This window comes from Colobus angolensis, unplaced genomic scaffold (genome assembly GCF_000951035.1).
Source record: "Colobus angolensis palliatus isolate OR3802 unplaced genomic scaffold, Cang.pa_1.0 Scaffold72, whole genome shotgun sequence".
In the NCBI taxonomy this organism is placed as follows: domain Eukaryota; kingdom Metazoa; phylum Chordata; class Mammalia; order Primates; family Cercopithecidae; genus Colobus; species Colobus angolensis.
The window spans coordinates 2,137,059-2,151,068 of NW_012120932.1; the positions used below are offsets into that span (position 1 = coordinate 2,137,059).

Below are 14,010 nucleotides of genomic sequence, written 5' to 3' on the forward strand. Positions count from 1 at the left end.
AAGTTTCTAAATGGTAGGAGACCAGGCTCCTGGCTTCAAGCAGAGGGAAGGAGAGACCTTGGAAGGCAATTGCAGTGGTTTCACAGAATTCTCCAATTTATTCCCTGCTCCGCTTTATCTTGCTTCGTCTATGGGCATAGAGTTTCCATCAAAGTTGTGAAGTTTTCAGCCGTTATGTCTTTATGTCCCCTTCTCTGCTGCACCACATCTTCAGGTTCACTCGTCTTTTTTCTGCAGTGTGTAATCTGCTGTCAGTCTGCTGCAGTGAAGTGTTCAATTCAGATGTACTTTTCATCTTGAGTTCTATTTGGTTCTGTTTTTTTTTTTTTTTTTTTTTTTTTGAGACGGAGTCTTGCTCTGTCTCCCGGGCTGGAGTGCAGTGGCCGGATCTCAGCTCACTGCAAGCTCCATCTCCCAGGTTCACGCCATTCTCCTGCCTCAGCCTCCCGAGTAGCTGGGACTACAGGCGCCTGCCACCTCGCCCGGCTAGTTTTTTTGTATTTTTTAGTAGAGACGGGGTTTCACTGTGTTAGCCAGGATGGTCTCGATCTCCTGACCTTGTGATCCGCCCGTCTCGGCCTCCCAAAGTGCTGGGATTACAGGCGTGAGCCACCGCGCCCGGCCTTGGTTCTGTTCTTATCTCTCATTTTTGTATGTTCATTTTCCTTTACTACTTGTGTGTATCTGTAAAGAGTTTTCACCTCCCCGTTGCAGCCCCTCTGATTTGTCTCTTTATGTTGGCTGGCTTTTCCGCAGGCTCCTGGGTCACGTTTTCTTGCATCTCAGCATTTCTGGTAATTTTTGATTGGATGCTGTACATTGTACACATCCTGACCTGTGTGAACTCTGCAAACTGCCCAACTGCCCTGCTCCCGGCTCCCTGCGGTTCTTTGCCTGGCCCTATGGCGTTGACTGTGCACATGTGGTTTTGTGTTCTGGTCCTCAGCACAGGCTGGAGGGGACCCAGGTGCAGATACTTCGGGCTCTTTTTTTTTTTTTTTGCTGTATGCTCTCTTCTTTCTGGAATTCTGCCTGTGGCCTCCTCAGCCTCCCTGAATTCAGCTCCATCCCTCAACTCAGGGGGGCCACAGGGCTCTGCTGGGTTATGGTGCCTTGTTTGGAAACTGCTCTGGGCAGTGAGCTGGGGCCATGGGGGATTGTGTCCCTTTCTCCCAGAGCCCGCATTTGGCGCCGCCCTGTCATCTGTTTCGCATATTTTGCCCAGTTTTCTAGTAGTTTGTGCAGGTTAAGTCCAATGCCCATGTCCTGCCGTGACTGGAAGTAGGAGTTCCTCCCACTGTGGTGGAGACCTCGCCTTCAGGCGGCCGGTCGGGTCAGGTAACTCTGCTCTCTCCCTGTCAGGGTATCAAGCCGGCCAGCTTTGAGAAAGTGCATGATCCTGAAATCAAGGAGATTATTGGGGAGTGTATCTGCAAAAACAAGGAGGAAAGGTGAGTTCCCCTGAAGGGTTGGGTTCTGGGGTCCATCTCCAGCTGAACTCATTCCAGCTGGCATTGAGAACTGTGTTCTTGATGAGAAGACTTCAGGACAGACAGGCTCAGGCCAGGGTGTCTGGGACACGTCAGCAGGGGCTGGTGGGCACGTCGGCCCTGAGTGCGTGTGGGCGACGCCAGGCCAGGAGTCCAGGCCTCACGTCCTTGTCGGTCATCTGGGAGCCCGCTCCTTGGCTTTGGGGACAGCCCCCTCCTTGGCTTTGGGGACAGTTCTGTCCTTGGCTTTGGGGACAGTCCTGTCCTTGGCTGGCTGCTCCTCCAGGACCCAGCCTATAGTGTCTGAGCGCCTGGGCTTCCCCAGCCCCTGTGCTCCTCTCTGCATGGCTCCCATGCCGGGGACTCTAGGCGCGGGCCTCCCTTTGGAGCCCTGACGTGTATTTTGTGGACCTGGTTGTTTGACCTTTCTCAAAAACAGCAGGTCTGGAACCGCTCCACAAAGCCGGCTCCCCACCTCCAAGCAGGGTCTGTCCTTCCCAGCCGGTCAGGCGGAAGACTAGGGGTGCTTCCTCAGCCTTCCCTCCCCCTCACACTGGAGTCCACCCACCATCTGATGTGACACCCCTCAGCAGTAAGCAGAGATGGATTGTGGATACTTGGAACCACACAGGTGACTCTGGAGCACACACAGAGGAAGCCAGGCCCCAGAGTGCGTGCTGTGTGGTTCCATTCACGGGGTAAAGGGGTTAGGTTAGTGGTTAGGGAGGCTTCTTTGGGTGGCCAAGCCCTGCAGAGCCCCGAAGTGGTCACAATGGCAACACCCTATGGCTCGCCCTCCTGGATCCCTGCATAGAGCCTTCGAGGCTGGGTCTGGCTGGGGCCTCCGGTTCTGCAGGTCCTCTCCTGCAGCTCGCCCTCTGCTCAGCTCTCTGTCAGCTGGCCAGCATCCTGAAGGAAGCCCCCTTGAAAAGGTCACTGCTTCATGGCACTGGGCACAGGGAGCTCAGAGTGTGGGGACTCTGCCTCTGTGTCCATTTTAGGCCTACCCAGGACTAACACTGAAATGTTTCACTTGTGTCTTCTGGCAATCGAAAACTGGCTAGAACATCCACAGGGGCTGTACTGTATTTGCATCATGGGAGGCCTAATGTTTTTCCAAATCCTCTTTTGTATCATTGAATCTTTCATGAGCATGTTTTGTTTGTTTGTTTTTTAATAATGACGGGGAATAAAGGAAGTCTTAAAACACTATGTGTTAATAGTAAGACCAGATTCACTGAAATCTTTCCTTCACCCCGGGAGTGCTGAGACGTGAGGCCTGGCCTCAGGCACCTGCAGGTGTGCCTGTCCTTGCCTTGGTGTGCGTGGCCACAGGAGCCTGGGCATGGAGGCCCTGGCACCCGTGCCCCTGCCTGTCAGCTGTTCTCCCTCCAGGTACGAGATCAAAGACCTGCTGAGCCACGCCTTCTTCGCGGAGGACACGGGCGTGAGGGTGGAGCTCGCAGAGGAGGACCACGGCAGGAAGTCCACCATTGCCCTGAGGCTCTGGGTGGAAGACCCCAAGAAACTGAAGGGAAAACCTAAGGACAACGGGGCCATAGAGTTCACCTTCGACCTGGAGAAGGAGACGCCGGATGAGGTGGCCCAAGAGATGGTAAGCGGGACTCAGATGGGGTGTGGTGGGTGCAGGTGTTCGCAGCTCGTGGCTTCCAAGGATGAGAACAAAAGTGGGCTGAGGGGACTTGCTCCGGTGGGGACTGCGAGGCCAGCGGGTGTGGCAGTGCCGTCCAGGCAGGTGTGGGAAGCTGAGGTCTCACAGCCCGGTCACATCTGCCTGGGGTCTGCACAGGGGTGGCCTAAGTGGGAATCCCCTCAAGGGCACAGCACCCAGGGGATTAGCAGCTCCGAGCCAGTGCAGTACAGGAATTCAGGGCGGGTGTGCAGAGAGCAACCCAGGACCTCTGACTTGTCAGAAAGGCCTTGCTTGCTTTGCCAGACTCTTGCTGACTTTGTGCCAACATGGTGGCTTTGCGTTTGGGACCTTTGCCTTTCCTTTTGTTTGGGGCACTGTTGTATTGGGTTTCTGGGATCTGGGACTTTTCTTCCTAGAAGGGCGGGTAGGGGGGTACCTTTCCACCTCTTCTCTTCCTCCTTCTCCTCCCATCATCTTCAGCTCTGTGGATGAGGAGTGGGTTGGGCTGGGCAGCAGAAGTGCCCCTTTGTGCTGGGGCGTCATCTGGGCCTCAGTGGAGGGGGCACTGAGCCAGCTGGAATGAGAGGCAGAAGAGACGGACCCACAGGCAGAGGCAGAAAGGAGTGGGAGTGGTCCAGGTGCAGCGGTAGGAGGACGCTGACGATGCCAGGGGGTCAGTGATGGAGTGGGAATTGTGTGGGATGTGGGGACAGGCACAGCAGGTGGGATGGATCTAGATTATTCTGACTTGATTCTCAGGTCTCTGCCATCTAGTAAAATCGCCACTGCCCACATGTGCTATTAAAATATAAATTAATTAAAATTTAAAATCTACTGTCTCAGTCCCACTGGCCACATTTCAAGTGCTCAGTACCCAGTGTGGTTAGTGGTTCTTGTCTTGAGCAATGCAGGACATTTCTGGCCTGGAATGTTCTGTGGGGCACTGCTGCCCGGGGCCGGGGGCTGTTAGAAGTTCTTGGACAAGCGGGCTTTGGTCACATCCCTGCAGATAGAGCATGTCTGCTGAGCACTGGGCAGTGGACGCCAGAGAGGGACAGTGGTGGGAGCCTGGCCTGGGAGGGCCCCAGGGCCAACACTGCCTCCTGAGAACCCTCATGCAGGGCCTAGAGACAGACAGATACGTCTTTGTTGTTGGTTACAAAACATGAACAAATGTTGACATTAAGTCAGACAACTTGATACGAAGGACGGGAATGTCTGCACCGGAACAGGTGAAAACAGAGTCACAAAGGGGAAGACCAGTGGGAACGAGAAGCTGGGAAGAAGGCAGTTAGTATTGCAGGGTAAGAAAGTTGCGCATTTTCAGTGAACACCCGAGCAGAAATAAATCCAGTGTGCTCGTGGCGGAGAGCCCTCGGCTCATGTGTCCTGACCACAAAGGTGCTCGCCCTTTTTTCTGTCTTTTAAATAAGCTTTTCCCTGAATACGTGACGTCTGTTGAAAATGTCCGTCAGTCACCAGTTCCAGGCTGATGATTCTTCCCAAGCTTCACTTCTTCAGGCCGGGCTGGGTCTCAGGAAGGGGAAGTGGATCATACCTGGATGGGGGTTGCACAGAGGTGGGAGGGGCGGCTGCTCTGGAAGGTTCCTGCGAAGGTCTCACTCGGGTGCAGAAACTGAGGCTTGGCGGTGCCGTGAAGGTGCGTGGGCCCTCAGAGCCAGGAACGCTGGGGTGCAGTGAGCTGCGTGTTTGTCACAGACTCTGCTCCTCCTGGCAGCTCCTTGTCCGTGGGGGTCCTGGTGAGTGGTGCATGAGGGATTCAGTGGGCCACATGGTATAGGCTCCGCCGTGAGGTCAGTGCAGGGAGCAGCGGTCTCTCGGCTGGACTTCCTGCAGCCGTGACCCCGGAGGAAGGAAGCAGGTGGAACGGGGCTGCCCCTGGGGCTGAGGGCTTTGGGCTGCATGAGCTAAGGTCCTGCTGGGGTCTTGGCACGCTTCCTACTGCTCCTAGCCTCTCCACAGCTGTAGGACAGGGTGCTTCTGGTGTGGACCCGAGAGCAGGGCCTCAGCACCTGGGACTTGGATTGGAGGAGATGCCTCCTCAGGCTGCCAGTGCCTCAGCCAGGGCTCTGCCTTCCCCTGCACAGTGGCCCGGGTCCTGGGCTGTGATAGCACAGTGAGGATGACTACAGCGCCCCACTGTGGGGTGACTCCCAGGCTGGCTTCTCTGTGGGGCTCCTGCAAGCTGGCTGCACCATCACCCCAGATGCTGCAAAGTGGCCACCTGTGTCCCCACCTGGCCCACTCTCATCTGGCTTGTCTCTGGTCACATCCCTGACCCAGACACAGAAGCCTCCGCTATGAGCAGATCTAATGGGGTTGATGAGCTCTGTGCTTCCTGGAGGATCTTTCATGGCTCTCCATGACTGTGTGGTGCACAGAGGTACATTTTCGAATTGAATTGCTACAAGTTTGCTGTGAATTACTCTCGGATAATTACCAGCACGTCTATCCTGTGACTTCAGGTGCACCATTTCTCTGCTGATGTAATACAGCCGTCCCTTCGCACGTTCAATGCAAATAGCAAGTGCTGAGTGAGGTGCTGCACAGGCTGTGTACAGCCTGCAAGCTGAGGATGGTGGCTGCAGGCCAAGAACATCTTTCTGGAGGCACCTGGCTGGCTGCTTGGTGGGAGGGCTGAGGTTTTGAGAGGACAGAAGATGGCCTTGAGGGACGATGAGGATGACCTGTGGGAGTCTCACCCACAAATGAGGATGAGGAAGGTCCTGGGGCAGCTGTGCTGGCTCTGCCTTGCAGGGAGTTACCTCTGTCCCGGCGCTGAGGTCTGGGCCAGTGGCAAGGATAGGAGGACGTTTGGATGACCTGGTTTTGATGTGGTGACAGCTCAGGAAGGGCAGGAGAATGAGGCGCTCTTGTTCCTTCCACGACTGTGTTTATGCTTGGTCAGTGCTGGGGGGACAGGGTACGAGGGACTGGGGAGCCGTATCAGGAGGCCAAGTGCTGCAGCGACGGCTGAGTGGCAGAGGGGACATCAGAGCCGGCTCAGCGCTGATTCCAGTATGGGTGGTGCAGCCTGGGGAGGGGCCCAGGATTCTATAGGAGCAGTGTTGCTGCCTCCACCGGACCTCATGGCCTCCTTGCCTGTCTTGGGTTCTGTCCTAAGGTGGCAAAACCTAGAACCTGCCCTGGGCCTTGTCTAGCTGTTCCCGAGACAGGCGAGCAGGAGGAGGCTCACAAGACTCTGACTCCTCCCTGCTTTTCATTCACATGGAGACTGGGCCTCCCCAGCCCCACCCGCCTCCTGCAGGGTCGTTGAGGATGCAGCTCTCCCTTCAACCTACAGCCTCTTGCACCCGTCACCACACAAGTCCCCATCCCAGCAGTTGGTTGGACTCTGGGGCTGTTGTTCCTGTGACAGTTCACAGCAGAGGCCCCTTGGCCCCAGCATCTTCACCCCCTTCTGCATCTTTTACATTTTTTTCATGGTGAGACACGTCTCCTGTGAAATAGAGCATCCAAGAAGAAGGGACACGACCTGTGCTCAGCTAAAGCACAACAATAAACAGCACCCACCCCACTCTGCTAAGAACAGGGAAGGCAGCACCTCAAGAGCTGCCTGACAGCAGCTGGAAGCTACGTGCTCCCACCTTGGGTCTCACTCCCTGGAAACAGCTTGTGTGCCCCGGCAGGTCGACACTGGGTCCCTATGGGGCCTTTCCAGGTTCTAACCTCACACTCCTCCTTCCCACCCGATTTCAGACACCAGAGTCCGTCACTGGCCTCCCTGGGGTGCTGATGCCAGCCCTGCCATGGGCCCTAGACTGCAGGGGCCTTGCCGTGATGCAGTGAAAACAGCTTGATGTCTGTATATCTGCTGAGGCTAGAGAGACACTAGCACCTGGCTCTGAGGCCGCTCTTGTTCCTAACATCTGAGATTAGGCTGGGTGCAGTCACTCACGCCTGTCATCCCAGCACTTTGGGAGGCCGAGGCAGGAGGATTGCTTGAGCTTAGGAGGCCTTTGCCGTGAGCCATATCCTGCTGCATGGACAGCAAGACCCTGTCTCAAACAAAAGTCCCTGAGATTAGCAGGTGTTGGGTCTTAGAGATGTTCCGGAATCCAGATGAGATTTCCTTCTGGAAGGACCCTGAGGGTGGGAGAGCATGCGGATGGGGCAGAGCTCACTTTCCCCTGAAGTCACCTCTCAGCAAGTTCCACTGGGCGGATGGAAGGGGCCAGATGGAGCTCCCCAGGGAGAGGCAGAGGAAATAGCGGGCTCTGTGGGGCCTGGGCCAGCTTCGATCTGGAAGGGACTCTGGGAGTCGGCCCCCAAGGGGATTCCCAGCCAGCCCTCCCCTCCACCTTCGTACTCTCCTGATAATGCGATGCGCCCGTGTGGCACTCACCATGGCTGAATGTTTTCCTGTTTGGGGAAGAAAATAGAAGAAACACTTTAGAGAGGAAGGCTGGGGGTGATGATGAAGACAGAGTCGCCAGGGAAAATGGGCTGCGGGCTGCGGCACCAGCAGCAGATAGTAACAGCAGCAGGAGGACGTGGCCTCGGCAGCCTCTGGTCACGTATCTGGGCCAAGGTGGGCAAGGGTGGGGCCGCGCCCTGGATGTGACCCCGAGGTTACGTGGAACCTTAGGAATGGCCTCACCCACATGCTCACTAGGAGCAGAGGCCTGGGCCAAGCAGGTCTGGCAGGCTGTGCATACCTGCCCCCAGGTGCCAGTGACAGGGACACCTGCCTCGGCCTCCCTGTGAGACCCCCTAAGGTTGGAGCCCGTTCTCTGGGGCTCCCTAGAAAAGAGTCCGCTCTGGACTCTGAGCCAGAAGAGAACCTGGTGCCTTGTTTCTCCTCCTTCCCGGCTGGGCTGCCCTGCTGCTGAGTGGCCTTGGGGCTGGTTTGGGGCCAGTGGCGACCCTGAGTGTGGGCGGGTCCCACTGACTGAGCTGTCAGCCTCTGTCCCACCTCACTGACCCCCCTCCCCTGCCCCACTCATGTCTCTTCTGAGTCAGGGGAGACTGACCGCAGCTGTTTTTGTTAGGGAGCGTCATTCTGTGGAAAAAAATTGTCTTTTGAAACAAAGATTTTTGAATAATCACAAACACTGAAAAATTGCAAGGACGCTACAAAGAACCATTTATTTTCCACAAACCGTTTGAGACTAAGTGGCTGACCTGATTCCCCTGAAGCCCTGAATACTTTCATGTCTGCTTCCTGAAACTAGGGCACGTTCTTGCATCCAGAAGTACCGTCAGTCCTCAAGCCCCTCCTCCCATCCTCGGACCACTCAGGTCCCCAGTTGTCCCAGTGACACCATCGCGAGGCCTCTGGGCCCCTTCTGTGCCTGACTGCCGTGTCCTGTCCCTAGGGACGGGCTCAGGCGTCCCTCTGTGGGTGGGTCACAGTCCGGTCTTGCGTCTCCACAGGAATCTCGTGGGAGGGGCTGAGTTTGCCTGTGTTTCCCAGGGGTGCACGGCTTCACCCGCCGGTGAGGCAGATGCTGGCTCTGAGCTTGGTGCAGGGCGCCTGTGGCTTCTCTGAGTGGAGCTCCTCTCACCTTTCGCAACTGTACGTGTCTCATGGAGAACGTTTGGGCGCTGGAAATATCTTGTGTGTCGCCAAGCTTCCCACTTATTTCTTTACCTCTCTGTGGCCTCACAGTTTTCTGTTTTACTCAATGGGTCCTGCTCCACGGATGAGCTGTCCCGTTGCTGCCTAGTGAGTCACTCGAAACGCCCTGGCCCCAGCCTTGGAGGTCAGGGATCGGGTGCCTGGGCTCAGGGCCCCAGTGAGGTGGGATCGGGTGTTGGCCAGGGCTGCAGTCTCAGACCCTGCCTCAGAACTCAGTTCTGTGCCAGGAGGGCCTCTGCATAGGGTCATTTGTGACATGGCTTCCCCTAGAGCAGATGATCCACAGGAAAGGGAGGGAAAGAGACTGGGTGAGGGAGCCACAGAGGAGACACAGAGGGAGGGAGAGATGGAGGTAGAGAGGCCACACTTACCCGCCGTCCCCCACCTGATACCAGCAGTGACACCTCATCCCTTCTGCCACCCCCATATGCAAAATGCATGTCAGAGTCTGTGGACATGTCCTTCAAACCGTCATTGTGTCACTGTTCATTTTGTTGCTCAAAATGCCCCAGATTTGCCAGCGGGAGGCCCTCGGCACTGGCTCCCGTGCCGTTTTGCACGTCCCTGTCACTGAGCACGTCCTCACTGTCAAGCTCATCCTGTCCTTCTCCTGCCCAGCCGTGAGCTGCCGCTTCGTGGAGCCTCACTGCGTTCCTGTCCTGGCTGAGCTCCGCGCGCTCCTTGCTGTGGGTGGTGTCGCTCCCAGGCCCTCCTGGTGAACTCAGTTCACAAGTACACATGTGTCTGTGCATTTACACCACGAAGGTGTCGCGAGTCTGCCTGTGCAGTCTGTCTGTGTTTATTCACGTCTGTTGTGCGCTTCACACCAACAGCTCCAGTTCCCACCCAGCAAAAAGGTTCCTATTGAAAATGTTTGCCTCTCCACACCTGAGGAGCCTGGCATCCACTACTCCTATGTATTTTCTTGTTTGGTCACTTTTGCGGGGTCGCTGGCCTCCAGTGGTGCTGTCACCACCTCCCCTCCCCCACAGCTGTGACTCCCTCTGTGCCTGGCACTGCCCTGAAGCCAGGATGCCCTCCTGCATGGGCACCGCCGCCCTAACTGCAGAGGCCTGGCTGGTCCAGCCTGACCTAGCGCGTTTAGGACTGAGGTGCTCAGGAAGGGAGGGAAGCGCAGGTGGATTTGGAATCTTTGTTCTCCCGTGTTTTCATGTGTTTGTGATCGCTACAACTGCAGCCTGGCAAGAGTGGCCCCTTCCAAAGGGATCTCTTTCATCAGAAGAAAGAAGGTAGTTATTCCACGAATATTCTCTGCGAGCTCATAATGTTTCCTGGAGACCTTGGGGCTCTTTTACAAATGCCCTCAAGGTTCTGCTTGGTAAATCAGTTTTAAAATTTGCCAGGCATCAGTGCGTACCTTACTGGTCCCTAATTACAAAGCGCACATCCTTCCTCCATCCACAACTTGCGTGTGGCCCCGTTCCCCATCTTTGGGCAGCCCCAGACTCAGAGACATTTCAGGAAAATGCTTGCCGCAAAGCTCCTTGTCACCACTTCTGAGCATGGAGACAAGCAGGAGCCCCTTCCCGTCCGCCACCAGCCCCGGGGTGGCTAGGAGCTCAGGGAGCCCTGGGGTCCGGTTGAGGGGCTGCTCTGCTTCGCTTTTGGTGCGGACTCTGCGGGAGGCAAGTCAGGCCTGCGTGGTGGTGGTCTTTGCCTTGCCTGGCAAACCCCTGCCGTGCCATCTCTGAGCTGGCCCCGCGGATTTTACACTCAGTGGCAGTGGGGTGGCGAGCGTGTCCTGTGTGGATGAGCCAGTGATGGGAAAGCACTTTGGGTAAGGGGTATGGGCCGGCGTGGGCTGATCCCCTGCGATGCTGACAACATGACTGCCTTTACAGATTGAGTCTGGATTCTTCCACGAGAGTGACGTCAAGATCGTGGCCAAGTCCATCCGTGACCGTGTGGCGTTGATCCAGTGGCGGCGGGAGAGGATCTGGCCCGCGCTGCAGCCCAAGGAGCAGCAGGATGTGGGCAGCCCGGACAAGAGCAGGGGTCCGCCGGTGCCCCTGCAGGTCCAGGTGACCTACCATGCACAGACTGGACAGCCCGGGCCACCAGAGCCCGAGGAGCCGGAGGCCGACCAGCACCTCCTGCCGCCTACGTTGCCGACCAGCGCCACCTCCCTGGCCTGTGAGTGCTTACGGGTGGGGTGGCCATGGGTACCCCTCCCACCTAGCCTGCAAAAACCAGCTATTGGGCAAAGAAAAATGAAGTCCTCTCCCTTTATTGGAATGCTTTGTGAGGAAGGGGGTCAGCATAGCGTCCCCTCGGAGGAGACATGGTGCAGCTCTGAGCTGTCCTCACATAGCGTGGGTGATTGCTTTAGCTGTAGGTGGTTCCCGGGAGTCCTGGCTGGGTGCCTGTGCCCCATGACAGGCTTGCCTTCTGCCAGCACCCTTGGTGCCAGGGCATGTCGTGAACTTCATAAGAGAGCAACTTTCAGGGTGGTGGGGCCAGCAGACCCAAGCACTGGGATGTCCAGGGCCTGATTCTGTGACCAGCCTGGGGCCTGTCCCCCCAGCCTACCATGCAGGGTGTGGATTCTAGGTATGGGTAAGCCTCGTTTCAGGGAAGGGACTGGGGCTTTCTCAACATTTCCCAGTGATCTGTAACCAGAAGGAGATTAAGGCTCACTGAAGTCCATGTTCTCAGGACAGATGGGGACAAGTGGGCCCTGAGCCAGCGGGGTCTGGTACAGCCAGTTCAGTCCCACTCTCTGCTATGGATCTGTGGACTGGGGGCAGGTTCCTTAACCCATCTGAGAATGACAGTTCTGGCCCCTTGGGGGGAATGTGAAGGCCAGGTGAGGTGGTGGCTGCGGCTGCTTGGTGGGACATCTGTCCTGGGAACAGAGTGCGCTGCTTGCTGGCTTGGCTTGTGGTTGCCGTGGGGATCTGCCATCCCCAGTGGTATCTCCCTTCTAAGGCAAAACCTTTAGGACCTTTTGTATATTTTCAGCAGGGTGTTACTGATGAATTGGCAGGAATCACTTTGGATCAGCCTTCATCTAAGACCATTTAGGGAGAACCTAGCATCTTCTGCACATACAGGCAGGAAAGGTCCTGCCTGTGCCCTCCACATCCCAAGAATTCAGCAGTGAGCTGAGGACCGAGGAACATGGCTTTGTTCATTCTGTGGATACACGTGAGATAGAATGACAGAGCCAAGGGACCTGCCCGGGCCAGTATTTCAGATCATTCATGTGCAAAGACTGAAATAGTCTGTTTAATTTATTTAATATGCACGTCCTTCATTTATCATTGAAATGGCTAGTTCTTGAAAGTAGGCTATTTAAACTCAAACAAGCAGTCATCATGTCGAGACCGTTTGCCTACTATTTATGTCACTCAAACCCGTGCAGATTTGCTTTGGAGAATAAAATTGGTACATTATTGCTCCATTTTCTGATATATCTAAAAAATTAAAGAGCACAGACTTTTTGTAAGAAAAAATTCTTCATGTCCGACACAGCACGACACACTTTTAAATCATAATTGTGGGTTAAACAATTTCTAGGATGGGAGTTTAAAAATCTCCTTTTTTCAAACTTTGAAGAGACATAGTTTGAGGATATTTCTGTATGTTTAGCTTGTGGTCAGAGAGTCTAATTCAGGTTTGATCCACTGTGGGAAAATCGGATGGAGACATTGACCGTCTGATGATTGCAGTTCAGGTGTGGGTGTTCTCTCTGCAGACAGGCCCACTTCCAGACTGAGAAGGATTCTGTGTGTTTTGTGCAGAGGCCATGGCCATGCTTCTCAAAAACACTTTTTTTTTTTTTTTTTTTGAGACGGAGTCTTGCTCTCTTGCCCAGGCTGGAGTGCAGTGGCACGATCTCAGCTCACTGCAAGCTTTGCCTCCTGGGTTCACACCATTCTCCTGCCTCAGCCTTCCAAGTAGCTGGGACTACAGGCACCCGCCACTATGCCCAGCTAATTTTTTTGTATTTTTAGTAGAGACGGGGTTTCACTGTGTTAGCCAGGATGGTCTCGATCTCCTGACCTTGTGATCCGCCCGCCTCAGCCTCCCAAAGTGTTGGGATTACAGGTGTGAGCCACCATGCCCAGCTAATTTTGTATTTTTAATACAAAAATAATAATACAAAACAATAAAAAAAAATAGCCTACCACACACATAGAACACACACAGGCACACATAGAACACACACAAATACATAGGCATACCTACACATGCACATACATGTGGACACTTACACATGAACACCTGCACACAGACATGCGTGCCCCACGTGTGTGTACACATGCACACCCACCCTACATGTGCATGGACACATGTATGTATAGATGTGAATACCCCCCACAAATGTGAACACATTCACATGCACACATACATGCACACATGTCTGCGCTCATACGTGAATATGCACTTGCACACTCACATCCACATGTGTGCACACATGTACACCTTATCCCCTTCTGTTTCATAATGGATAGCACCCCACATAGCCTTCTGCACCTTGCTCTCAGATGTGCCAGGTAAGAGCAGGAACCCCATAATCCAAGAAGGACCTGGTCTGTGTAACAAGATTGGCACATAGGCACACATTAGTGCATTGGAAGATGCAACAGTATGTCCGTTTTTACAGTTTTCCCTTGTGTTTTCTTAAACTGCCCATCAAGTGTCCTAACCAAGCGGGGGCTTCCTTGGTGATTCCATTTAAGCAGCTGATGACTCTAGTAGCACATTTGCCAATAGTTTCAAAAATGTCTTCTAAAATGTTTAATTGTGTAAGTAACCTGGAGTGCAGTGGCGTAATCTCAGCTCACTGCAACCTCTGCCTCCCAGGTTCAAGTGATTCTCCTGCATCAGCCTCCCTAGTAGCTGGGATTACAGGCATGTGCCACCATGCCCGGCTAATTTTTATATTTTTAGTAGAGACAGGGTTTTGCCCTGTTGGCCAGGTTGGTCTTGAACTCCTGACCTCAAGTGATCTGGCCGCCTCAGCCTCCCAAAGTGCTGGGATTACAGGCATGAGCCACCGTGCCTGACCCATATTCACTTTATTTTTAATTTTTTTAATTTTTAAATTTTTTTTTGAGACAGAGTCTCGCTCTGTCGCCCAGGCTGGAGTGCAGTGGTGGGATCTTGGCTCACTGCAACTGCCATCTCCTGGGTTCAAGCGATTCTCCTGCCTCAGCCTCCTGAGTAGCTGGGACTACAGGTACGTGCCACCATGCCCAGCTAATTTTTTTTGTAGA

At 54.6% G+C, this 14,010-nt stretch overlaps 1 protein-coding gene across 1 annotated transcript in view; it reads left to right on the top strand.

The window, feature by feature from the left end:
- WNK2 (WNK lysine deficient protein kinase 2) overlaps positions 1-14,010 on the top strand; it is a 142,367-nt gene that overhangs the window by 59,330 nt on the left and 69,027 nt on the right. Inside the window, exons 8-10 of the mRNA XM_011927527.1 lie at positions 1,363-1,451; positions 2,886-3,105; positions 10,630-10,921. Coding sequence (XP_011782917.1) covers positions 1,363-1,451; positions 2,886-3,105; positions 10,630-10,921 — 601 coding nt within the window. The remainder of the gene's footprint in view (positions 1-1,362; positions 1,452-2,885; positions 3,106-10,629; positions 10,922-14,010) is intronic.